The sequence below is a fragment of the Ictidomys tridecemlineatus genome, chromosome 9 (assembly GCF_052094955.1).
Source record: "Ictidomys tridecemlineatus isolate mIctTri1 chromosome 9, mIctTri1.hap1, whole genome shotgun sequence".
Taxonomy (NCBI): domain Eukaryota; kingdom Metazoa; phylum Chordata; class Mammalia; order Rodentia; family Sciuridae; genus Ictidomys; species Ictidomys tridecemlineatus.
In genome coordinates this window covers 40,436,631-40,462,176 of record NC_135485.1, presented here as the reverse complement: position 1 = coordinate 40,462,176, position 25,546 = coordinate 40,436,631, and the positions used below count along the sequence as shown (strand labels likewise).

The following is a 25,546-nucleotide window of genomic DNA, read 5'->3' as shown; positions in this document are numbered from 1 at the left end:
GGGAGAACAGCTGTTGTACTGACTGAGTGGAGTGGTAAAGTTCTAGTAGACTTTAAATGACTGATTACTGAAACTGCTATGATAAAATGAGGCATCCTTAGCATAAGGAATAATTGCAGGCTCTGACATTAAACTGCCTGGTTTGCCTCCCTGCTCTACAATGTCACCTTGGGTAAGTTGCCCTTTTAAAAAAACCTTGCATTAATGCCTACTACCTAATAGAATCGTGAAAGCCAAGTGAGACAGTGCTTCAGAATAATATCTAGCTCCTGTTTAGCTACACATCAGTGTACACATCAGTGTTTGTTTTTACATCTACTTTAGAAATGGCCTAGATAATAGCAATACTACTTTGGTAAGTTAGAAAAGTTAATGACTTGTATAACACACAAGGAAAAACAAGCACTGGTCATACCACTTTTATTTACATTGTATCTATGTTACATTGTTTATTCAATATAGAAAAAATATGAATACATTCATAGTATTCTCTTAATTTGGTAATTCCACATTGTCAAATATTGACTATTTTCATATTGGGTGTCCTACCCAATTAAAAAAAAGAATGGACTTGCAAACAATTCTAATTGCATCATGTTATTGGTATAGTAATTATTACCTTATTGTCTCTTTTTAAAAACAATCTAATTTTGAAGACATGATTAAACTACTGCTTAGTGGCTTAGGGAAATATTTTTTAAAAAGAAATTCATTCTTTCTTTCCACAAGGAAATTTTTAAGGTAAACATCTGAAATGCCTCAGTGACCAAGGAGAATATATTCCTTATAAAGGGGTCATGTTGAAAGAAAATCAAGTGGTAGACCCCACTGCACAATGGTTCTACACTTACCAAACAGAAATGGGGACTATATTGACAATTATGTTGCAAAAAGCCCACACTGAGAAGTCGGGTTTCTTTGAAAAATCTATTTTACAAATAAAATCAGTGATTATCTTTTTTGGACATAATACTTTCATTAAATTGGTCAAACTCAAAAATCAATGCTACAAAATACAGTATTTTCCATTGCTTTTAGTTGTAATGTACACTATGTACAGAATGACAGTAGTTACCTATCTTATACTAAATACAGATGAACAAATAGTGTGTTAAAAACCAGAATCAGGACTTATAAATAGTGCAGAAAATGCAAACGCCAAAAACACGACACCTCCTATGATCGTCACTGGAAGAGAAGAAAAAAAATTAAATGAAGCAAAATTTCTCCTGTACCCTGATATTCTACAAAATTTTTAGGGAGACAATGAATTTACCTGTTTGTTTCTAGTCTAGTAAACTAACCTTGAATACAAATTCACTCCATTTATACAGCAAAGAATAACACTTAACATTCCTAATCAGATTCTTTTCTGACACTATCTTGGGAAATCATAGCATTAAATTGAGATAGTGCTGATAAACAACATTACAACTATACATCCCAAAACCCAATCATAAAGAAGAATGTTCAACAACCTCTGGCTAAAAAATGGTAGCTATTTCATCGGTAGGCCTCCAGATTATTTATAGCTGCATACAAAATGTTCAGCAGAATCAGTACACCTGGTTCATACCTGATTCTCAGTCTTAATATGTTTTAAGATCCAAAATTTCCCATATTCCCATATGATAATTACTATGGTATCACTGGTGTTTTTAGATGCACTTTTTATTTAACTGACTTCTACCCATGGGGAAAGCAATTGGGTGATACCTAGGACTTCAAAGAAGATAATTACAAAGACCAGGTGTATTTCAGAATAAAGAACTTAAATACAGAACTAACACACACACCCTATTTCTAACCTCTCAGAATGAGAAAAAAGAAAAACAATTGACTTACCAGTTCTGACAGAGATTTTTTGTGCTATCATTCTTCCTCCGATTACTGCCAATCCAGTGCATAAGCAGTGCCCCACTGTTCCACCCACTGCTACACCATAGGGATCCTGGAAAGGAAGCATAACCAGCATTAATTTACTAGTTTGAAACGAAAGTTGAAACTACTACTAAGTGCTGCTGTTAAGAAGCACTGAAGATGGAGGCCAGTCACAAAAAATATAAACAGTATAAAAATCCAGGTGTACTTCATGAAAGTTCACTTCATGAAAGGTATATAACAGCTTCTTGAAGGCATATGTACCAGTTGACCTAAACTAGAAAAAACTGAGTAAACCTTTATAGTATAGTATGGCTGTGCTTCCTGAGAAAGAAACCTCACTCTTTAGTCTTCATGCTGTTAGCTTAGTACCCGGAATACTTTTCATCCAGTCAAATTAGAACCAGCGAAGTTTTTCCAGAAAACAGCTCTGAAGGGCAGCAGGTGTTGTAGCAAGAGGATTTGATTTTTGTTTTGTAGGGGAAGGAAATGCTAAGGAGAAAGCGGTAAAAGAAAACCAACTTCAGAGCTCTTCAGCCTTTCTATAGAGAACCAACAAGGCACCAGAGGATTCCACAAGAGGATTCCACAAGGGAGCCAGGTCATGAAGAATACTGTAAACTTGGGGTTCAACCTTTGTCTTTAGACACTGGCTGATTTCTACATGGGGCATGATATAACAGGCTTATGCTTAAAGATCTAAATGGACAAAATGTACTGGAGGGGAACGAGACTGAAGATAAGGTGAGAAGATACGGAAAGAAGCAACACTGGCCTGGTTGAGGTGGGAAGCTATAGGCATAGAAAAGGCAGATGACTTTAAGAGAAATTGTGTGGCATAATTAATGCCTCAAGGATAAACAAATGATAAGTCCTCTGAAAATCAGGCATGACACCCAAGTTTCTCTTTAATTATTTGGGTGAGTTAAAGTAACTGAGATTAAAGAGAGGAGGAGCACAGAAAGGCTGACAGGAGTAAGAAGTGTAAGAATCAGATGAATGTGATGGTGGAGAAGCTAAGGGACTGAACATAATAACCCTGGGTGAGGATGCTAAAGAAGGATGTTGATAAACAACCCTCAAAGGATGACAGAGTAAGAGGAATCAAAGGAGACTGAAAGGTGGCCAGGCAGTTAGCCTCCCAAGAGGCCACAGCAGGTCTTGTCAGTGGCTGCAGTAAGCTCTTCAAAGTCCCCAGTCAGCACTCCTGATGAGGTTAGATCTGTGGTTTCAAAGGCAGCCAAGTACAATGACATTTATTCCTATCACAGCCAAGCTCTTTGAGACTGTGGGAAGAGGAAGAAAGTGCTATTTGGTAGAGAACTAGACTTGAAGAAAGGGGGCTTCCCACCCCCAACAAAGATGAGAAAAGACTCATGCTAAAAATGCCCCCCAAATTGCACTGGGACAAAGGTAAAGATTTAAGATGGGGCAGGGGAGCTATTTGAGAAGCTAAGAGCCAGGACATAGGAGGAAGCAACTGCAGTTGTGAGGGGTAGGAAATGAAGAAAAGCAAGCTATTGCTCTCTGAAGCAGGAGGGGGCCCAGTGCCTTGGCGTGGGCAGTGCATGTGCACAGACAGGAAGTGGAAATGGTATGAAGCATGAATGGAAAATTAGGACTACACTTCCCAAATTCTATTTGTGTATTATAACCTCTATAACTGCTACCCCAGAAGATAGCATCATTCTATTTGAGAATGATACCTGAAAAAAGTCACTAGATTAAATAAAACACATTTTTCAGATTGTTAATTTATAGACTGAATCCTTAAAAAAGAAATTTAAAAAAGCGCCAAGGAAACATCACTTGACAAGTATGACCCAAAGTTCTCTACTCCCAACCCCCTTGTACCCATTAACATTTCAAAGATACTAGGGTTCTGTGATACGAAATTTAGGAACATCAATGTTGGAAGTAGAGATGCAGAGTAAAATGGTTTGAACCAACTGTGTGGTTCATACCAAAAAAAAGAATATTAAGGGAACAAAATAGACACAACACATTTGCCCTTTAACAGCTCACTAAACACCACTGCAGTGCAGGGTATGGAAGGGTGGCTAATGGAGTGCTGTGTTGGGGACTGTGCTGCCTACATGCAGCATCAACCCATGAAGTAGGTAATCCCCCTTTTAAAGTGAGGAAGCAGGGAAGTACAGCGATATGATCACACAAGGAGACATGCCATGCTCTAAGAAGCATGGACCAAGTGTCCGGCATAGAGAGGGAGTCCAGTCTTGCCCAGTTACTGCCGCACAGAAGAGTGTATAGAAGAAACGCAGGGACTCTGCCATCAGGGCTCACCCTGCAGAACCTCCCACGTCCACCACATACATGGTCACTTACTTTCAAGTCCCAATTCTGGCAATCTGAAAGTCAACAAAAGACTAGAAATCAAGAAGAATACAGATACAGCCAATAAAGTGACATTTTAAAACAAAGTTTGTCTTACAGGAATTGAAAAATAGAGATCCTTTCTTCTCTTTCCCCCTCTTCCCAGAATATAGCATTTGAGACTTCTCTGACAAAATAGCCTTTCCCCAGCTATCTTAGTCCTGGCCCTCAAAATGCTTTATATTTTAAACTGCAGCCTATGTTAATAAACTTATTCTTTTATGAAGACATTTCCAAGGACTTAAAAACTATTTTAATCTAAAATTGTACAATTGGATATAAATATAGATAAGTATACTAGTTAAAAATCAAGAAGAGCCTGAAAAGTAATTGCAACTTCCATTCCATAACCCTCTCCTCAGTAAATCTATGTGAACATTAAAATATTCTATTCCCCTCTCAAAAGGAAGAAAGGATAAGTAAGAAACTAAACCAACAAGTATCTTTAAAATAAGAGGCATTCAACAACTATGAACAAAACAGAGAAGAAAGGGCTACAAAGGCAGATGGCCTCCGTCTGGTCCTCGCTCTGCCTACCAACCAACTCCTGTCGTCACCCAAGTCACCCAATTTCTCTGGGCCTCAGGTTATTTATCTTTATTGAGTAAAGGCTAGAAAGAGATGAACTGAGGTCTCTTGTATCTCACTATCCTAGCACTCAATAATCTAGAGCTAAGACAAAACAAAAATTTTCTATACAGAAACAACTCACCCATTATAGTAGTGCCCAAAGATAAGCACTGTCAACATTCTGATTTCCTTAAGTGCTTTTTGTTCTTTGAATACCTTTTAAAATTTCTGTCATTAAAATGATGTAAGTGCATAATCCAAGAGCTACATAACAATTTGTGGATAACTGAATCAATTCTTTCAGTCTGTTTCTAGTTCACTCAGTTATAATAAAAACATAAGTAACCTGTGCAACACTCAATTATTTCTTCAGTATAAGGAATAGAGAAACCAAAATTTACACACTTTAAAAGGCCATAAACATTTACTGCCAAACTGGACTTCAAAAATATTAGGACAATTTATATTTTCAACAAGCATATACAGGCAGGTTCTGAAAAAAGCAAGCAAGCCAAGCCAAGATGGCCATAACTTTTGGGAAAATCGGGGAAAAGGACCAAGCAAAGGGAAAAGAGAAAGCAATTAAATTTGGATATAAAAACTTCATCAGACTGGAAGCAGAAACAAGAAGGCTCATCATATGAGATGAGATGATTAGAGAGTCTAACATGAGAAACAATTCACTGGCCACTGACACTGAGCAAAGTCACTTGATTGTATTTACATTTAATATAATCATAGTATTAAGTCTCACCCACCTCTCTAGCTGCCAGAACAATCGTAGTGAGTTGAGAGCGATCTCCCCATTCTGCTAAGAATGTTAGTGTAAGAGCTTGAACAAAAATGGGTGAAATAAAATGCAGCCACTTTTTCTGAGGTATTGTTGTGCTTGTACCCGTTTCAACATCTCCTGGTCCATTTAAGAGTTTGGTTCGTTGAAACTAAAACAAAAAATTACATCAACACTGGGAATCAATAGAAAAGGCACAAAATCATTATTATTTTATTTGCTTAAGTTCTATGGAATATGTTCCAAAGAAACTAAATTTCTGTGACCCCAATTTCTCCTTTGATTTCATGTAGTAATATATGTTATATTCTCAATTCTTCTGTTCCTCAGTATTGATCATTTACTATCCTAGATGCTATGGAAGGAACATGTAAAATGATAAAATATTGTTCCTGCTTTTCAGGAGCTATAATCAATCTAATGAAGGAACTTGATTGCCAGGTTTGGTATTCATCTCTACTTCCTTTCTTACCACATTCACACTAACTCAGAATTCTATCACCGTCAGCTTTAAGAAGGGAAGCTGATCAAAACAAGATATTTTTTTGTAGCTCAGACACAACACGTGGCCACTGAAAAACCCTGAATAGTGCTTATTCCTCAGTGAGTGCCTTTTTGGCCCAGATATTTAACAGTGCTATAACTTACTTCTTCATCCTTCTTCTTTAATTCTGCTTGAACTTCTTCCAGTTCCTCTTGACCCTCATCTGGGCTCATCTTCAAGCCTTCCCGAAGCATTCTAATGCCAAAAATGGCAAATAATGCAGTTGAGACATAGTATGTGTACACCCTGGGGATGACGGTGGTGGCATAGCCAAACAGAACTGAAAGAAAATGCCAACAGTGTGTCTGGTTAACTGGCCTTACCACAACAACCAAAGACAGGGTTAACATCAGAAATCATAACTTAGCACTGTTAAAGAAAAGATGGTTCACATTAGCAACTACTGTAATAACCTTAAACAACTCCATCTTTCCCTCCACCAATACTGAACCTTTAAGTCTAACCATGGCCCTCACACAGCTTACTAAGACATCAATGGCATAGTTGAAGATGGCATATTGACCTTCCCTCCAGACCTGTTCAGCCAGGGTCTGGCTTGCCACTTATGTTGTACAGGGCTTAGGACTTGAGGTAGGCTAACTTTGATGCCCTATAAGGATTCTACAGCCTGAAACCACACCCCTTTCATATGTAGGTATAATTTCTTAATTACAAATCTTTAAATGATTCAAACTCTGCTCCTTTTTAACTCTTTAAAATAAGTTTTATATGATTCTTTTAGTTATATTAAATATTAGGATGCATTTTGACATAATCACAAAAGCATGGAATATAATTTGCTCTAATTCAGTCCCCAGCACTCCCCCACTGCCCCTTCTCTAAAGTTCTTTATGCAATTTATTTATATATTTTTTAATTAGTATCTTGTAGATATACTTGATGATGTGATTCACTGTGCTATATTCATATACATATATACACACACACACACACACACACACACACACGAAAGTTCAGTCAGATTCATTCCACTCTTCTTCTCTTTTCCTGACCTACCTTCCTCCCCACTCAATCCCGTTCATCTACTTTACTGATTTTTCCTCTATTTTGATGAAATCCCCTCTTTTTCCCCCTTTTCTCTCCCCATCCCCTTATTTTGGGTAATAAGTATGTCTTATAAAAGAAAACTAGAAATTCCTTATAGATATGTGTGTATACATACATAAACACAACATAGACATATTTTCTAGATATGTCCACTGAAAAGCAAGAAACAAAGATGTCTCAGTAACAAAGAGTCCACCTTATACTAGATCGAGCCACTAAATGACTCCTCAAGGCTCCTTAGTCAGAGAAATTGTCTATTCCAAGACTGGGCAGACAAAGTTCAAGATGAACCTGCAATATTTTGTTATACTAGAAAGTAAGGAAAAGCAAAAACAAAAGGATATCACAAGGCCCTAGAGACAGCTTGAAAGGGCTCCCACTGGCCAAATCTGGGGCAGTGTAGCAACACACCAGTTTAATAATTAAAATCATAAGAAAAAAAAGGAGTTAAAGAGCCTATATTGAACAGGCAAACAAATGGCACTTGCTTACAGAATTCCAAAGCTCATTGTTAAATGTGAATCAAATACTGGAATTACAAAGTCATCAATTTACAAGCATAGAGGAAAGGTTTACATCATCCCAGAGTCATCCTAAATCTATGAGGAAACTGTCACAAGTAATAGGGTATTTGTACTGTCTTCAAGTGACTCCCTATAGAGAAAAAACAGAAACAAAAACAGAGCACCAGAGAAATTTGAACTAGGTGATCAAAATGAACATCCCAATAAGGGGAAAATGGACATTGTGTGCTTTTCAAATGGGCTACCGTTCGAGGGACACAGTATCATCTATAGTTTTCTAGTCAAGAATGCATAACTTCAGCTAGGTAATCCCAGTGACTTGAGAAGTTAAGGCAGGAAAACTGAAGTTCAAGACAAGCCTCAGCAACTTATCGAAACCCTGTCTCAAAAATTAAAAAGGGCTGAGGATATGGCTCAGTGGTCGAGTGCCCTGAGTTCGATCTTCATAACAAAAAAATATCTACATATATTTCAATTTAAATTTCAGTTTAAATTTGGCATAGATTTGCTTTTGATAAACTAATAACTATAACTCAATCCATAAGAGATTTAACCAAGAAACTTTCAATTTCTTTCAAAATTCAGTATTAAAGTTATATTTTTATTGCAAATATATGTAATAGAAGGATTCATTTAAGATTTTTCAAGCAAAACCTTACCATTAAGTTAACCTTATCATCATAAAACTCAATAAATAAAAATAATTATAGGAAGAAAGTTTAAATCAAATAAATAAATGAGCCAAATAAATTTCCGACTCTCAAAAAAGAGTTTATGTCAAGCTGGAATTGGGTATATTTCAAAACACCATAACAGTTTTATTTTATAAAATATATTAGACACTAGACCTTTGCTATTCCTTCTTAAATTTGCAATAAAAAATTTCGATAAGTTCAGTGGCAGGGGGAGGCATAATTTTTCAAAATTATTTTCAAGACTACACAGGAAAAAGGTGTGCCACTCCCTGATACTATTTCAAAAAGTAAAGGTGAAAAGTGCTGTCAGCAACAGTGGCTAGAGGATGATGCAAAAGGGTTGGGACAGAAGACAGACACCATAGCTGAGGAGGAACCGAACACACAGAAGACGCTGGGACAAATATCCACAAGCCCAGGGTAGGAAGGGCACAGAGATGACAGCCTCTTGGCCCCCTTGAAGCAAAAGCTTCAACAAAAGATTTCTCTGATACTATTCAAACTCATTCCAAATAAGTGATGTCACCATTTGCAATTCTCTCCTATTTGTATTTACCATCATAGGTACTTGCCTTCAAGGAGAAACTGTTTTTACTGTGAAAAATTAATAATTCCCTTATTAATTTCCAAAAAGTGATAAGCATTCAAATTGTTTTAATTGTTAAAAAACTCATTTATATGTTTATAAAGACATAATCTTTAACAAATATTCAGGCATCTCATAGCCAGAAAATAATTTATTCTGCACTTTCAAAAATGAGTTTCATTATGATAAATCTAAAACATTGGTGAGGAAAGAGAGGTGAGTGCCAAAGCACTCTAAATAAAACATCTCACTAATATAGACCAGAGCCCACAGTGTAAGTGGACATCATTATTTCCATTTTAGAGATGGGAAAACTAAATATCAAAGAGATTAAATAACTTTTGTGAAGCTAATACTATTGCAATTCAGACTCAAATACAAGTCTGGCTCAAAGGGGAAAAGCTCAATATTTTCCAGCAAACCATGTGGCTTGAGGTATCTTTTGAATGTAGAGACCATACTTTGTTCAGTTATTTTGGCATTGACTTCTGATACTCTAATGTTTTGAAAAAGTAATGCCCATAAAGTAGTATATCAAACAGCAGCACATGCAGGGAGTACCTGACCATAATGGATAAAAACAGCTTAATATCACAATAAACTGAAAGCTATTTCTCACTGATTACCTCCCTAAATGTCCTTCAACAGGAAAATATGCAATTTTTTTGTTGTTTCTAGAATCCTATTTCTAAAATATCAAATATAAATAAGCTTATCCAGACTGAAAAGAAAAAAAAAAAGCTGAAACAGAATAAAAGTAAGGATAAAACATCACTGAATAAGTGATGAGGGAGTATGCATCTTGGCTGTGAATAGCAAAACATTTCATTTTAAAAGTGAGATGTGGCATTTAAGAATTTATGTACTGACATCATTTGCTGACTAATTTCTAGAATATAAAACACATTCCAATATAACTGGCCCAGTGATTCAGTAGTCAATGCCTCACACAATGCTTTCCATTCACTCACCTCTCACTGGGGGAAAACACTCACCTGACAGGCAGGTCATCAGGGCCAAGGCAAGCATAGCCCCAGCCAGCACCGTCAATCGGTTATAGCGCATCGCCATGATGGCTGCTATGAAAAATGTCTTATCACCCAATTCAGACACAATGATGACTGATATGGCAGCGACAAATGCATGAATAAATCCCAAATTGGTTTGGGTAGCTGGGTCTTCTTTATTTGTGTGAACTGGGGCTGCTGGTGTAAATCCTTTCTGGAAGAAAAAAATAATTATTAAATAATTATTGGTTACTTTTTGAAATAAATTTTTAACATTCTTTTATTTTACATGTGAATAAGATTCTTTTTTTTTTGGTCATGGTCATATTTATCACTTTCAAAGTCAATGGTAATGATGATGACCTTTGATGGTCGGTCGATCCTACAATGCACAGCTTTGTAAAAATTCTCCAAACTGATTTAAAGAAAATATAGACCAGCTATGTTCAAACATTAAAATTACCTTATTTTCTAAGTATCTGTTATCTGAGATTTAATTCTTAGCTATGTCCCATCAAATTTTTATTAGTAACTTGGGTGGAAATCCCAGGTATGATTATCAAGCATTCAAGTGACATGAACTGAGAGACAAACTTCAACTGAGACACTATAAAATTAACAAAGTAGGACCCAAAAGCTCTCACAGTCTATATTAAGAATTGGCTAAGCTGGATGCCATGGCACATGCCTGTAGTTCCAGCAACTTAGGAAGACTCTATCTCAAAACAAAAAATAAAAAGGGCTGGCAATGTAGCTCAGTGCTAGAATGCTCTGGGTTTAATCTCCAGTACAGGAAAATAAATAAATAAATTTTTAAAAGAGTTGGTTTTAGCTAAGACAAGGTTTAATATAGATTGCTGTGTACATGGTCCCACAATTAGGTCTAAAAAATTCTTGAAGATAATGTGGCCTAATAACAAGACAAACCATAGTCTTGGTTGGCAGGAAGTTGAAAATGTGTCAAAGTTTCAAAAAGGTAATAAGCATTGTGCTTTAAGGAGTTAATGGCAAGCCCCATAGTATTCTACACTGCTTGGCCCTTCTTCAAAGTGCTGTACACAGTTCTAAGGTCCCACTCTTGAAAGCACCATCCTCTGAAGATCACCCAAGATGGAGAGAGAATCTAAAACCAGGGCTTGGCAAGCTCTGTGGAGGCCAACGTAGCCTGTTTGAGAAAGGGATGTTTTTACCTATTTAAGAGGATGTAAAAAAATAATAGGGAAGAAGGGAGGTTAAGAGATGGGAGAAGGAGAGAGGGAAGGAAAGAAATAAGATTACACAACAGTGATCTCATGAAGCCAGCAAAGATGTAACCGGCAAAACCTAAAATACTGTCTGGCCCATTACCAAAAAGTGTATTGGCTTGGACTCTAAGACAATCACAAGAAACCAGAAAAGACAGTAATTGGTAAAGTCTGTTGTTAGTCTATCCCCTCTATATGGTCCCAAGAGGCAGAAGTAAAAAAAAATTATAGGTGCAGGTTTCAGATTAATTCAGAGAAAAGATTCCTATTCAAAAGAGCCACTCAAAGCTGGAATGGGCTGTAAGAGAAGATGGGAACTTCCCTTCTCAATGTCCAAGTGCCAGGGAAGGGAACCACCACTTCCAAGAAACTGACTTCACTCTGGTTCTCAACCAGGACACCTATATCTCCAAGAGGGCAGCTGGCAATGTTTGGAGACACTTCTGGTTGTTACAAATGAAGGGGAACAACTGGTATCTAGTGGGTAAAATCTAAAAGCAGAGATACTGCTAGATATCCTACAATGCACAGGACTTCCCCCTCAACAAAAAATTATATATCCAAAAATTATACATCCAAGATAGTTCCCAGGTTGAGAAACACTGGGCTAGATAACTCACTTCGACCCTAAGAGCTTATCTTTGATTAATTTTTAAAGCTTACCAATCTCTACAAATCCAAGACATAAAAAAAGAAACCTGAGAACATAAGTTGTTTTGGAAAGGTAAAAACGAAGTAACATTTTTACAAAAGGTAAAGGTCCTTGAAGGTCCTGATCAGAGATATCAAAAGGGTAAAATCCTAAATTTACAGTGTACATGTCATTCCTTAACACACAGCATAAAACTTCACTTCAAAACACCATGGTACAAATAAGAAAAATTTAAGTATTACTCAGATTAGACCTCTGAGCTAAAAACTGAGGTAATTTAACAACTGAAAAAACTTTCCCAGCCTTGGCAGTCAGCTCTAGATTGTGCATGTACCATCTTAAGGGCTTCCAGGTTCTCTACATCACCACCAGTTCTCTACACCACACTATCCAGTGTGTCTTTAAAAATGAGGCTTTGGTCTCTTCTGATACCCTAGCATTACGCATCCCAAAGACACATGCATTTCACCTAGGCTCTACCTAACATAATGCTTTTCTGCTGGATAAGCTTTTTATATGAAAAAAATTCATTGTAAAATTTCAAAATCTTAAATTGAAGGAAAATTTGAGGGATAAATTATATACAATTTATGATCAATTAACACTAAGGTCAAAAAGAAAATGTTTACTTTTAAAATCAAATCACAATAGTGATCAAAACTACATATTTCCATGGTTTTATAATTCCTAGCCACAAAACCATGGCTACATTATTTAGTTTCTGTTCCTCTGTGAGATGTGGAGGATAAAATAAAACTTCAGACTACAACAAAATTACATATTCTTAAAAACCTTCCTATATAGAGAACATAAGAAAAGTTAATTTATAGCTTTTGTTGCGTAGAAAGCCCTAGATAGCCAAAATTATACTGTTAAATATGATCCTGGTGATAAAACCCTATGACAACTGGAGACTGGAGCAGGAGGATCACCAAGTTTGAGGACAATCTGGGAAACCAAGCAAGACCTTATCTATAAATAAAAATAAAAAAAGAGCTGAGATACAGCTCAGTGGTAGAGTGCCCCGAGTTCAGTCCTCAATATTGCCAAACAAAGAAAGAAAGAAAAAGCAAACAACAACAACAAAACCAAAACAACTGGAGACAAAAAGTACCAGGGCATTGTGATGATAGAAGATTTTTTTAAAATAAAAATATTATAAAAATACTGGAAGGGTTGGAAAATTATCAGTTATCATTCACTGGCTGCTCCCTATATACAAGGATCATTTTCTCTGCTCTACGGTCACAGCGGTAGTAGAATCCTTAGCACTGGAAACAAAAGGTCTGGGTTCATATCCAAGGGTTAACCATTTACTGTGACTTTGAGCCAGTAAGTAAACTTTCCTGTGACTCAAGTTCATCTCTAAAGTAAGAGGTAACTATGCCCCAGGATTGCTGTGAGCTAATGAATGAAGTCCTTAAGATGGTGCCTAGCACTCAGTTTTTGTAGCATCACACAACATGACCAGCTTATTTATCTTCATGAAACTAATTACACCATGTTGCTACATTTTAAAACATAAAAAGAAGTAAAATTATTTGAACTATTTTAACCCAATACCACTAGACTACTATTTAAATTGTAAGCAATATTTTAAAAATTACTAATAAAATGTTTTTTTTTTTCATACTGTCAATTCTAGTGTACATGACACATGGCTCATGGCTACAATACTGGCAGTGCAACCTGAGAGTCTGCCAAGCTTCTGCTTACCACAGGCCCTGAGTGAATCACACAGACCCACGGTTCTGACCTCCTTTTCATTATGGTCCTATTAATCAAGATTCCTCAAGAGATGGGGAGGGGAGGGGACAGAGGTGTAGGAAAGACGGTGGAATGAGAAGGACATCATTACCCTAGATACATGTATGATGACTCTACATCATGTACAGAGAAATGAAAAGTTACACTCCACTTGTGTACAATGAAATGAAATGGATTCTGCTGTCATGTATAACTAATTAGAATAAAAGTAAAAATAGACTCCTCAAGAGACAACTCAAGTAGGACCTCTTGAGCAAAGCCTACCCCAGTAACCTCAGCTATTAATGATCCTGCACCCCCTAAAATAAAACTCTACACACACTATAGGCAGTAAGTCACAGCAGAGACAGGAAAAAAAAACTAAGTTTAAGATAGAAACACTCAGGAACTCACTTTTTTGTATTAGAAACATGTATAAATGTAATGCTATCAATAGAAACTATTAAATGGTAAATCCATGTAACAACAGTATGGAGCTAAAAGATGTTCTATATATACTAATATAGAAAAATCATTAAGATGCTTCAAATATATGCCTGTAGTCATCATAATGGGGGACGCATGTAATGTATAATATGTATACAACTGTAAATATGGACCAAATCTCAAGAAACAGTAATGGATGTTTCGAAGGAAGGAACCAGAATAACCAGGAGTCAGCAAACTTTTTCTTAATCAAATATTTAATAGCTTCATGGGCTACTTAGTTTCCATGGTAACTCTGCTGCTGCAACTTGAAAGCAGCTGTAGGTGATACCTGAGTGAGTATTGCTGTGTTGAAATAAAACCTTATTCACAAAAACAAGCAGTTAGTGAAAAACTGATCCCTGAACTAGAATTCAAGGGGAAAAAGCAGCATATTTCTCACTATAGGCTTCTCTCTACCTTCTAGATTTTATCATGCACACAATTATAGACATGAAGTGCATCACTTCAAAAACCTCTTAACCTAGCCTCTTATTCCAGCTCTTGGAGATCATTCCTTGCAGTCTAAGGCTGGCTTCAGGCAGGTCCAACCTGAAAGCACACTGTTCTGCACTTAAGTTTTGCTACCTGGGCATGTGGGGAGTTAATGGTGGGTCAACCTTTGACCAATTAGGGAAGTCAGTTGTGAGATTCATTTCATAAGGCTCCTTGAAGGTCTCAGTGGAATGCAGTACTAGTCACTCTTGGTGCAGCTAACTTGAACAAGTATTCATCTCCTATCCTGTACTGGTAATGGGAAAGAATGCAAGCATGTTCTGAGACCAGGCAGTAAGCCATCAGATGAATGAATGGGCAAGATGAGAAAGATATTGGGTGTAGACTGAAAATGTTATGGTTATAGTCTAACTTAGGAGCAACAGTATAAGACATAGGCACTGTGACAAATAATCAGAGCAGAGTTGAGAATACCAGCTACTGGGCCAATTAATTAGGAGGTCAGCTGCATAACACCAGTGCTGAGGACATATCAGAGAAGAAAGAAAGTATACATATGATAGAAAGGAAAAAACAAATCAATGGGCCTTTAAAGAGAGAGAGTATAGGATCAGAAATAGCTTTGAGTCTCATTGAATGAGAAAAATATTAGTAACTCCTAAAAGATAGGTGGGAAAAAGGAATCAGATTGGTTTCAGGTATGGTTTCAATTTGAAGTGACATGGAGCATTTCAAATGAGGTTTTCTAAAAGGTCTCAGAAGTGGCTCTTATTAAGACAGGACAGCCTCACAGTTGTACCTGGCTGCTGCAACCTCAATTAGCTGAAACTTTGTAAGTAGATGTGATTTCCACAAAAGGCAGAGATAACTCAGAAAATAAGACTTAAGATTAAGCCTACAACAGTTCTGTTGTTCCCCAGACATGGAAAAAACAAGGTAGGATTTACAGTGTTCCTCTTGAATTACCTTCATCTTCAGGTTGGTCAACTCAAGGAAAGAGAGCTGTCTCATTTGTAGCATTATGTAGTCATGTCTTTCAAAGTTCACAATGCCTTTAAATTTGACTCTCATCTATACTCTAAGATTAATTTCCAGCCTATTTTCCAGCTCCATCTGTCAACATGGCCTGGACTTATCATTTCTTATCCTGAGTACTTCTCTATTACTTTAAGCTTGGTTACATTTTAACACTTGGAGGTAATGTGATATCATTTTTCTGTGATTCTAAAAAGGAGGGAGCTTCCCACATTATTTATGTCTCAACATACTCATATGATACTCATTTAGGGATCTGAATCCAAAACCACAATAGCTCTCATTTCAAATATGGAAATTGTAAACAAATTATTTTCTGAATCTCCATCTCTTAATCAAACTTCATGCTCTACTACACATGCCAAATCTAAGAGAAATACTTGAATAATTCTTGTGGCTTTACTTTGCCATTCCAGCCATTCATGAACCTACCAGACAGTTGAACTTTTTGAAATGTTCAAAGTAAAAAGGCACACTCATATTTTTCTTATATAAATAATGCCTGAACATCTTTAAAAGCATATTAGTACCAATAGCCTGAAGAGGAAAGGGGATGTTAGTAGAAACTCATTACTCTGAATATTCTGGTGAGCATGCTTCATATATATATAAAAAATGATATCCTGTAGAATTTAACAAAATAAGTATATACTATACATTCTATCCCTAAACTACAATCCTTAATGGATTGTTTTGCATATATTTTCTATTCCAGCATAATTGACCTATAGCCTTAGTATTAATGTCTGCAAACTGTTCTGACATACTAAACGTCATTTTTTACTGAACCAGTTTTCAGCCAGTGATCTGTGTGATGGTCAGTTTTATGACCACCAAGGCTAGGCAAGAGCCCCTGGTTATGCAATCCCACATTAAGTGTGCTACAGCAATGCAAGTCTCTTGCAGATGTGATTATAGTCCACGATTAGTTGGTTTTCAGTAAGAGAGTTTACTGTTTACTTGAGATTATCTGAGTAGACTGCATTCAATCTTTTGAAAGGCCATATGACCAAGGCTGAGGTTCCTCTGCAAAGCACAAAGTACAACTGTTAAAGCAGCTTTAAGCCATGCCAGAGAATAATACCTTGCCTGCTGGATTGGCCTGCCCTATAGATAAGTAACTTTCCTGGTCATGCCTCGCAACTGCCAAATTCTTGCCATAAATCTTTAAAAAAGCAAAAACAAAAAACCCCACAAACAATCTTAGAAAAGATATTATTTAGGGAAGGGGTTGAGGGTGGAGAAGGAAGAAACAAACAAAAACAGAAATAAAAATTGTCTTAAACAGCTAGGCACCAAGTACATCGTTTACTGTACTTAACAGCAGGGACAGCTGACATGACTATCTGATATGAATCTGAAAAGTTTTTTCAGAAGTTATAAAAATGTGCACAAATATACACATTAACTTAAAACAATGACACTATGGATAAGCAGGGTTTCAAGACTGCAAATTGAAGACATAACTTTCAAATTAAAGATGTAACTCTGCATGTGTGGTATTGGAATTCAAACTCAGGGCCTCTTGTGTGCGAGGCAACCACTTACCACTGAGCTAAACTCCCAGCCCAAGATACACCAGGTATTTTCATACATATTGTTTCACTTGCTGTTCAAAAAGTTATTAGCTCAATTTAACAGAGGATGAGAAACAGGCCCCAATGGTGTAGGACTCTTAAAAAATTCAAATCACAGTTAACAGTGTCAAATGAGAACTGAAAAGACCTGGACTTGGCAATTTGCTGTTATGGTACCTGGAATTTCAACAAAAAGGCAGGAGTGAAGCCAGATAGAAATATTAAAGCAAAGTTCAAAAGCAGCTAATTCCCTAATTAGAAGTTTGGTTTATAAAACTGAAGAACAGAAACTAATGCTGTCAAGTAGGACTAAATGGATGGCTTTTTTTTTTTCTTTACCAAAATAGGAGAAACCCATGACTATATAGAAGCAGACAGGAAGAAAACAATGAAGAGAATAAAGGTATTAAAGAAGGAAAGTACTAGAGGACTTAGGAGAATAGGAACATAGTCACAGAGAGGAAATATGGAAAGGATGAATAGTTCTGTCCAAAGCACAAAAAAACAGCAGAAATTATGAGCACAGAAGGAAATATTTGGAAGCATACAGGAGTCAGATGCAGAGAGTACAATTCCCATTTAGTACAATTCCGATATTCAGTTACACAATAATCTACCAGAGAAAGTCATCAAATGCTAGTGTTATTTCTTTACTTTAATGTTTGAAACAGAAATATCTTAAGAACGAGACCAACAATTTGTAATTTAAAAACCTTGCTGAATAAAACTCTTTTCTACTACAATTTAATTCCAAATCAGAAAATTCTCAGGAAAAAAATGACAATCAATAAAGAAAAAAATAATTCCTATTCTGGCTCTAGAGTTCAAATTAACACAAATGCTAAAATGGATAGATAACCTGCACCAGAATCTCCATCTACATGATGAAACTTAGAGAAGATGCTTGCTTTGAAACAAAATCTAGAGCTTGCTACCTAGAAAAAAATGACAATGTCTTTGCAAAAAAACCAAAGTTGCTCAACAAAAGTTATCAAACAAAAGGTGAAATTATTATTGTTATCTGTGGTGCTGGGGATTGAATCCAGAGTCTTGTGCATGTGCAGCAAGCACTCTACTGAAATTATTTTTAAGTGTCAGAGGAAGATGCTTATCATTAGCTCAGAACTGTTTCCTCAACACTATTTTACTGATAAGAATCTGAAAAGTTTTTTCAGAAGTTATAAAAATGTGCACAAGTATACACATTGACTTAAAACAATGACACTATGGATAAGCAGGGTTTCAAGACTGCAAATTGAAGACATAACTTTCAAATTAAAGATGCAACTCTGCATGTGTGGTACTGGAATTCAAACTCAGGGCCTCTTGTGTGCGAGGCAACCACTTACCACTGAGCTAAACTCCCAGCCCAAGATATAACATTTTATTTTAAATTTCTGCTATTATGTTTTTGTATTTGTAGATGATTCAGCTTGTTTTTAAAATAACATTTTATTAATGTTATGTTAATTCATGCTTAACATGTACTTTTGAAAAATATAATTAATGCTTAGCAATTTTATTTTTATGTTACCATTATATAATGCTTCATAAAGTTTAGAATTAGAAATATATAAAGTGTATGTAGTTTTCACTGAATTTTCTTTCTTCTTCTATCCCTTCTTCCTCCCACACTTTTTTTTTTTTTTCTGGAATATCCAAGATGAAAATCAGGGCCTGTTGCACGCTAGACAAGTGCTTTATACTCAGTTACATCCTCAGCCCTTTTCATTTTGAGATAGGGGCTTGTTAGGTTACCCAAACTGACCTGAAACTTGCCATCCTCCTTCCTCAGCCTCCCAAGTAATTGAAATTGCAGGTATGCACTAACACACTGGACTCAATTTTTCTTATTGAATTGCTTTGATGATAGGACACCATCAAATAAATTCAGTAATGTTAGGGTCTGTAAACAAGTTGGGATGGCGCCTGGCATTTTGCCAGGGGGAGTAGTTTGTGAGGTGGCGCCAGCGAGCCATTAAGTATAGAGATTCCTTATTGGTTGACTACTGTATCTAGTTTATGTTAATTAAGATAAGCTGTGTAGAATGTATATATACCCCTCCTGTCCTACAATAAAGGGCTCCCACTCCTGCTCTATCAATGTACACAAGTTGTTCATCACCCCCCGGTTATTTTGTTGCAGCCGGACTGCAGCAGATGGTGGCCTGTCCGGTCCCCCCCCCCACACTTGGGGGTAAGTGACGAAAAAAAGCTGCCCGTCCCTAGAAAGATAGGACGGGAGCAAATCTGCTTGTCCTTAGATAGGGCGAGAGGAAAAATGGCCATTTCGAGAAAATGGAGAGAACTGATACAGTATGTTTGTGTCTTGTTTTGTCTCAGTGTATTGTATTGTCTTTGTGACAAAAATAAAGGGGTGATAAGGGAAAGAGGCACCCCAGTGGAACCAAGAATAGTTAGGGCATGTGTTGATGGAAGCCCAGGAACTCTAGTCAGAAAGAAGAAAGTTCAGAGGAGGAAGGATTATCAAGAAAGAAATTGCAAAAGGCTACTACTAAATACTTTTTGTTACTGGAGGGTGCACAGCAAGGACTTTCCAAGTGGCGGCAGCCGGCTCTTCTCTGCCCCAAATCCAAACCTGACCCTGTGCCCAGTAGCAGTTGGAGTCTCCCTCTCCCAGGGCCATCTGGGGCTGCCCAGGTCGCCCACATCCCTGAAGTTTGATCATTTCCAAGGCCAGTAACTATAATGGTTCTCCCACACCTGGAAGCTAATGAGTAATGAGCACCATTAAGGCTTATTTCAAATGTAAAAAACCTTGAGATAATGTACTAAATTGTTCAGAAGGTTGTTTTCTTAGTGGAATGCTACAGGATTTTCTTTAGCCAGCATTGCTGGAGTTCCTGCCTTCGTCCCAGTGCTGGTGAGGACAAGGTAAAAGAATTTCCAGTGTTGCTGAAAACTGAAGGAGACTTCGGCTGAGAAATGGAAGAGACATCGGATCAAGCTAGCTGCCTGCAGAACTTACCAGGACTGTGATTTAAGCTAGCTGCCTGCAGAACTTACCTGGACTGTGATTTATCTGGACTGTGAGTTAATCTATTGAGACACTGCTTTACCTGGACTGAGACAACAAACTGTAATCTACAACAAATTGTAACTCAGTATCTTTGCTAACGGTGTCATTGCTGGTATAATTTTTCCAAGGGCTTCTTGCATGGAGCCATCAATTGGCTTGGTATTGTGGCATTTTGTATCCTCCCCTTCTGCTTTTGGCAGATTATTTATGGTGTTTGTGTAAAAACCACTATGGCCGTTATTTAAATTAAACAAAAGGGGGAAATGTTAGGGTCTGTAAACAAGTTGGGATGGCGCCTGCCATTTTGCCGGGGGGAGTGGTTTGTGAGGTGGCGCTTCCTTATTGGTTGACTACTGTATCTAGTTTATGTTAATTAAGATAAGATGTGTGGAATGTATATATACCCCTCCTGTCCTACAATAAAGGGCTCCCACTCCTGCTGTATCAATGTACACAAGTTGTTCGTCACCCCCGGGTTATTTTGCTGCAGCCGGACGGTGGCACAGTAATACAACAGAGAGGGTAATTATGAATATGTTAAAGTCCTCATAGGCTAGAGCCTCAATCCTAGTAATAAATCAGGAGGCTGAACTGAATGAAGCAGGACTGCAACTTAATAAAAATGGGGGAAATCTTAAAAGAACCTGTAAAAGGTATTCTCATGATTAAAAGATAATTTTTAAAAATGTCAAGTAACAATATAGTAAAATATGACAATGAGAACCTATACTGGGTCAGGCAATAGGATTTTTGCAGGCTTATCAACAGTGATCTGGCAACTGCAACCAGAATACTTCTCCTTTAGACTTTCAGAATATTCAGCAAATTATAAGTTACCTTTATTAAATCTACCCCAACATAAAGGACTTATGCTTCCTATATATGTACTCTACCTATGGAAGGAATAAAGGTGGGGGGAACTTAAGTAGGTCACTAGAAACATAAACTGCATAGAAGAAAGGATCCAAGAGATACTTTTTTGAGATCCAAGAGTACTTTATTCCCACCGTTTGTAAATTGGAGTTTATTCATGACTTAAGTTCAGAGTAAATTCCTCCAATTAATTTTTAACCTGCTTATTAAACAAAAACATATCCACACAGAAAGCCCAATTTAGAAGTTCAGTCTCCTTACTTTAAAGCACCCTGTAAGATGCAACTACATGTTGACAATTCATCTTCCACTTCAATGCATGAATCTACTAAGGGATTTTTTTCCCTTCATTTTTAGAAGTCCACTCACAGCTGCATAAAAAAGGTTAAATTTAAACATCTTGTCCCTTTAAAAGACATACTATGTATAGATGCAAAGCCAGCTGAAACTCGATATTCAGCAATGCTGAATCCTTGTTTATGTGGCTATTAAACTGTACTTTGATCATTTTTTACCTCCATTAGGTAGACCAAAAAAGCAAATGATAGTTATATTGCACAGTTTAGAAAATATGTGAAAGCAAAAATTGTCAACATACTGTAGCACTGTAAATAAAAAGCTGAGCATCAACTATTTTTGACATCAAAAAATTAAGTGAAAATATATTAAAAACAAGGCAATTATATTTGCTATAAGAATTAAAAATAAATTCCTAACTCCAAAGGACCAAGAATACATGAAAATATTAGAAGGAAAAAAAATAACATTATATTGGGCCTTTCCTTTCCCTCCCCACCCCTAGTTTTAAAGACAAAGATCCTTCTGACCACTCAAATATGGTCACTAGACATGTTTCTGCCACTGTGGCCTCTATTTTTACATGGCTACATTTTTCCCAGCTCCCTAAAAAGGGTTATTAATAGCTATAACTACTATTAATATCTACCACTAGTCTTCTTAAAAATCATGACTCAAACTTCAACAAAATGCCTAAAAGTTACTCATTCATAAATCTCACTCTCACAGTTACTTAACCTAAAATAGTTATTTTAAAATAAACTTCTGATACTTAAATGACAATGGGCTAAATGATGAACACTAAGAATAAAGTTCATTAATCAGTTCAACTTCAGAAGTATATGTGAGGAGGCACATCAGCTGAGCCAGGGAGTGACAGGCATAGCTGTCTGAATGGCAGCCACACTCCTGACCCATGGCTGAGCAGGGAGGGTAGGCAAAAGAAGAGGACAGAGAAGCCCACTCCTCACTTCCCCTGCACCAATAGAGACCCTGACTTCTCATGAAGGTAAATGATTTACACTTCTTTTATACCTCTGACTTGATTTACACTGCACATCTCTGTCATCATGGTATGTTTATTACTCTTGAGTTCAAATGCTTCTAATCTTTTCTTATGCTTTTTTTTTTTGACTTTACAAAAATCCCAGAATTAACAACCATATAACCAGCTAAAGCTAAAAATTTTAAACCCAACACCAATCTATGAATGGATATGATCTCATTTCAGGCAACAGGTGATTAATACCTGGTTTTTCTTAATTTCATCTAGCAGATCCTTCAGCAAATGAGAGAAAGAGACTAGACAGATACAATTAAAAATATTTTCTGCTGAGTTCACTTCATAGTTTTTCCATAGAATGATTTAATAACTGCTAGAAACTTGAAATGTAATTACTTTAATTCACTCACAGAAAATTACTCAATAAACACCAACAGGCAAGGCTTTATGGGAGAGACAAAGATAAGATATAACCATGGCTCTCCAGACACTAAAAAGCTAACAGGGGCAGATGAAACATGTATACAAATTAAGGGAACCCAAGGTAGCAGGATGTAACTGTAAAGATAGAAACAGAAACAAAAGGCTAAAGCACCCCATAAAGGGGAAAAGGAAAGCCAGGCATCAGGATCAAAGACCTGTATCAGCCCAATATCCAACCAACCATTAAAATCCATTAATAAATAAATAGGTTAAAAGAGCTCTGGTTTGATACAATGAATGCTTAGGACACCTGGTAAGACTCTGAAACCTGAATTTTAATTCTGGTTCTGCTGAGAATAAACTTCTTAGCTCTGAGACATTAAACATCACTCTTTCCAAATCTAGTTTTCCCCATCCATGAACAGGAAATGGCACCTGCTCTACCTGCTGAACAGCAGTTTTGAAGATGAAATCAGCTCCCAGAATCTAAAGTTCCCTGTAACTTTAAATCTCTTCAGAGGTGGCTAGTTATTCAACTTCTTCCTGAGTACTTCCAGTGAAGAGAATTTCATTATTTCTCAAAATTGATTACTACAGTTTGGACAGCTCTAATTCTTAGAAAGTTCTTGATGTGTTGAAACGAAAATCGGCCTCTCTGAAATTTCTATCCTCAAGTAATACATAGAAAAACAAAACAACAAAAAACTAGAAAAGCCAAACAAGGTAACATCCAATGATGTGAATAAATGAAATTTTAGAGAAGGCGACAGAGTAGGTATCTGCAGGTTCCTGAAAGTGAGAAAGGTCTGACCCACAGGCTTCATACTTTAGTCTTTCTTTTAGAGAGGTCTTTTGTTTGGGAAAGACCAGAAAAGATCACCTGGCATGTCTGAAAGCACCACTGAAACTTTTTTTTTTTTTTTAATAGTACACCATATGAGCAAGGGAGTGGTTATGCAAAAGCCTGGTGGTTAGCTGGAGCCAGAACACTTAGAAACCTGAATATCCATTCCACAAACAAGGCTGCACTGAAATTACTATGCAGGGGCAATTCACTGAAGATTGCTGATATGATGGTAGAATTCAATGTTTAGAAAAAGTAGGTGCAGATGGGCTGAATGGAGGCTAGGGGAGATAAAATGGAGGCTAGGGATGGGCAGCTGGACCCCAAACTAGCCCTACTAGGGGTGATAAAAGGTCCAGAACTTGAGAGCTGAACAGGAAATGGAGAGCGCGCCCAAGACTGAAAGAAGAAAATTCTTAATTGTTGCCAAGTGAATGAGAAAGGAGTGATTCTCTTGAAGCGGATTTAAAAGTTAGTTTACATCTCTTTAGGTAAGGACAATCAAAACACAGTTTCCGGTTTACTAATAAATTTAGTTTTGACACCCCACACTGCTCTATCAATCTATACTACCCCAGAGTGATTATTCCTCCGCGTTCCTGAGGGCCACTCCCGGCAAACCATGCCACGTTGTTAAAAAGTGAGAGTCGGGGTACCTAATCCACACACACTGAATTTGGCAAAACCCACAGGCCAGATAAGCAGCTTGAATATGCCGTTTCAATAACGAAATGGCCGATGTGATCATCCTTAGGGAATTAAAAAAATTCTCCCAGCTGCCAAAAACTTTCTAACTTGGGATCCGCATTTCCAGTTTTTCCAGTATAACACATCTGATCGAGACGCGGATTCCGAGCAGCATCTAGGTCCGCGGAACTGAAGGTACACTCGGCAGGCTCTCCGCGGGCTCTCCCTCTCCCTTCCCCCATAAGGAGCTGGGCGAGGCCTGGCCTCACCCGGGGAAGAACGCAGAGGATCGCCTTCCTCCTGGCGAGCCGGGGCGGGCTCCCCTCCCCCAGCCGGCGCCAGGGCGGAGGGCGGCGCTCCCGCGGGCCTCGAGCCTGGTACCCAGAGCAGCCGGCTCCGCAGCCGCGTGCGCCCCATCCCCCTCCTGCCCAGCCCGGCCCGGCCCTGCTCACCTCGGCCCGGGCCGGCTCGGGCCCCTGCACGCCTGCGGGCTGCGGCTGCAGCTGCTGGGCAGCTGCCGGCGGTTCCTTGTTCCGGTGGCTAAGGTCTTCCTCCGGACCGGCCCGGACCCCGACCGCGGACCACAGCAAAGGAACCAGAAGGAGCAGAAGCAGCCGGGGCGCCGATGCGCGGCCGCTCCCCCGGGCCGCCATCCCTCCCGCCCAGCCGCCCGCGCACGGGCACCGCAGGAGGAAGTGCCGGTGACGGCAAGCTGCGACCCGGAGCCGTCTGGGCGGCGCGTCCGTCACGCCCCGCCGCCGCTCAGTGAGCAGCCAGAACCATGCGGGTGGTGGGAGAGGACGGGGAGAGGTCAGAGGCAGGCCGCGTCCGCAGCCACTCTCACCCGCGGAGGCCACACGACTCCTCTAACTGCCTCCGTGCGGCCCTGCCCCAACTCCGGGCCCCGCCCCCTATCCCTGACGGGCTCCCATTGGCCCGGCGTCCGCCTCGGCGTCGTGACGTCCTCGGGCAGGTTGAGGTGCGGCTCGCACGCCCCTCCCATTGGACGCGGCACTCAGGCAGGTACCCAGGGCGGGTTGACAGTTCCCTCTGGGCATCTTTCCCGCACCCCATCTGGAACCCGGCTCCCCCCTCTGTGCCTCACTGTCCCAGGACTGTTCAGC

The 25,546-nt window shown here is 38.4% G+C and overlaps 1 protein-coding gene across 1 annotated transcript; it reads right to left on the bottom strand.

Annotated features, from left to right (window-relative positions):
- Positions 1 to 403: 403 nt before the first annotated feature.
- Tmem165 (transmembrane protein 165) lies at positions 404 to 25,320 on the bottom strand. The gene is made up of 6 exons (XM_005320016.4): positions 24,875 to 25,320; positions 10,048 to 10,273; positions 6,284 to 6,459; positions 5,604 to 5,786; positions 1,846 to 1,951; positions 404 to 1,188 (listed from the first exon to the last, which is right to left on the bottom strand). Exons 1-6 carry the CDS (start codon positions 25,073 to 25,075, stop codon positions 1,112 to 1,114), a joined length of 969 nt encoding a protein of 322 aa, XP_005320073.1. The 5' UTR covers positions 25,076 to 25,320; the 3' UTR covers positions 404 to 1,111.
- Positions 25,321 to 25,546: the final 226 nt, after the last annotated feature.

Excerpts from the sequence above, each read along its gene's own strand:
- Tmem165 (XM_005320016.4), bottom strand. The coding sequence starts at position 25,075 with ATGGCGGCCCGGGGGAGCGGCCGCGCATCGGCGCCCCGGCTGCTTCTG. Across the intron at positions 10,274-24,874 it reads CCGAGCCGGCCCGGGCCGAG|AAAGGATTTACACCAGCAGC; the intron begins GTGAGCAGGGCC and ends TTTTTCTTCCAG. Across the intron at positions 6,460-10,047 it reads CCTGATGACCTGCCTGTCAG|TTCTGTTTGGCTATGCCACC; the intron begins GTGAGTGTTTTC and ends ATTTTCTTTCAG.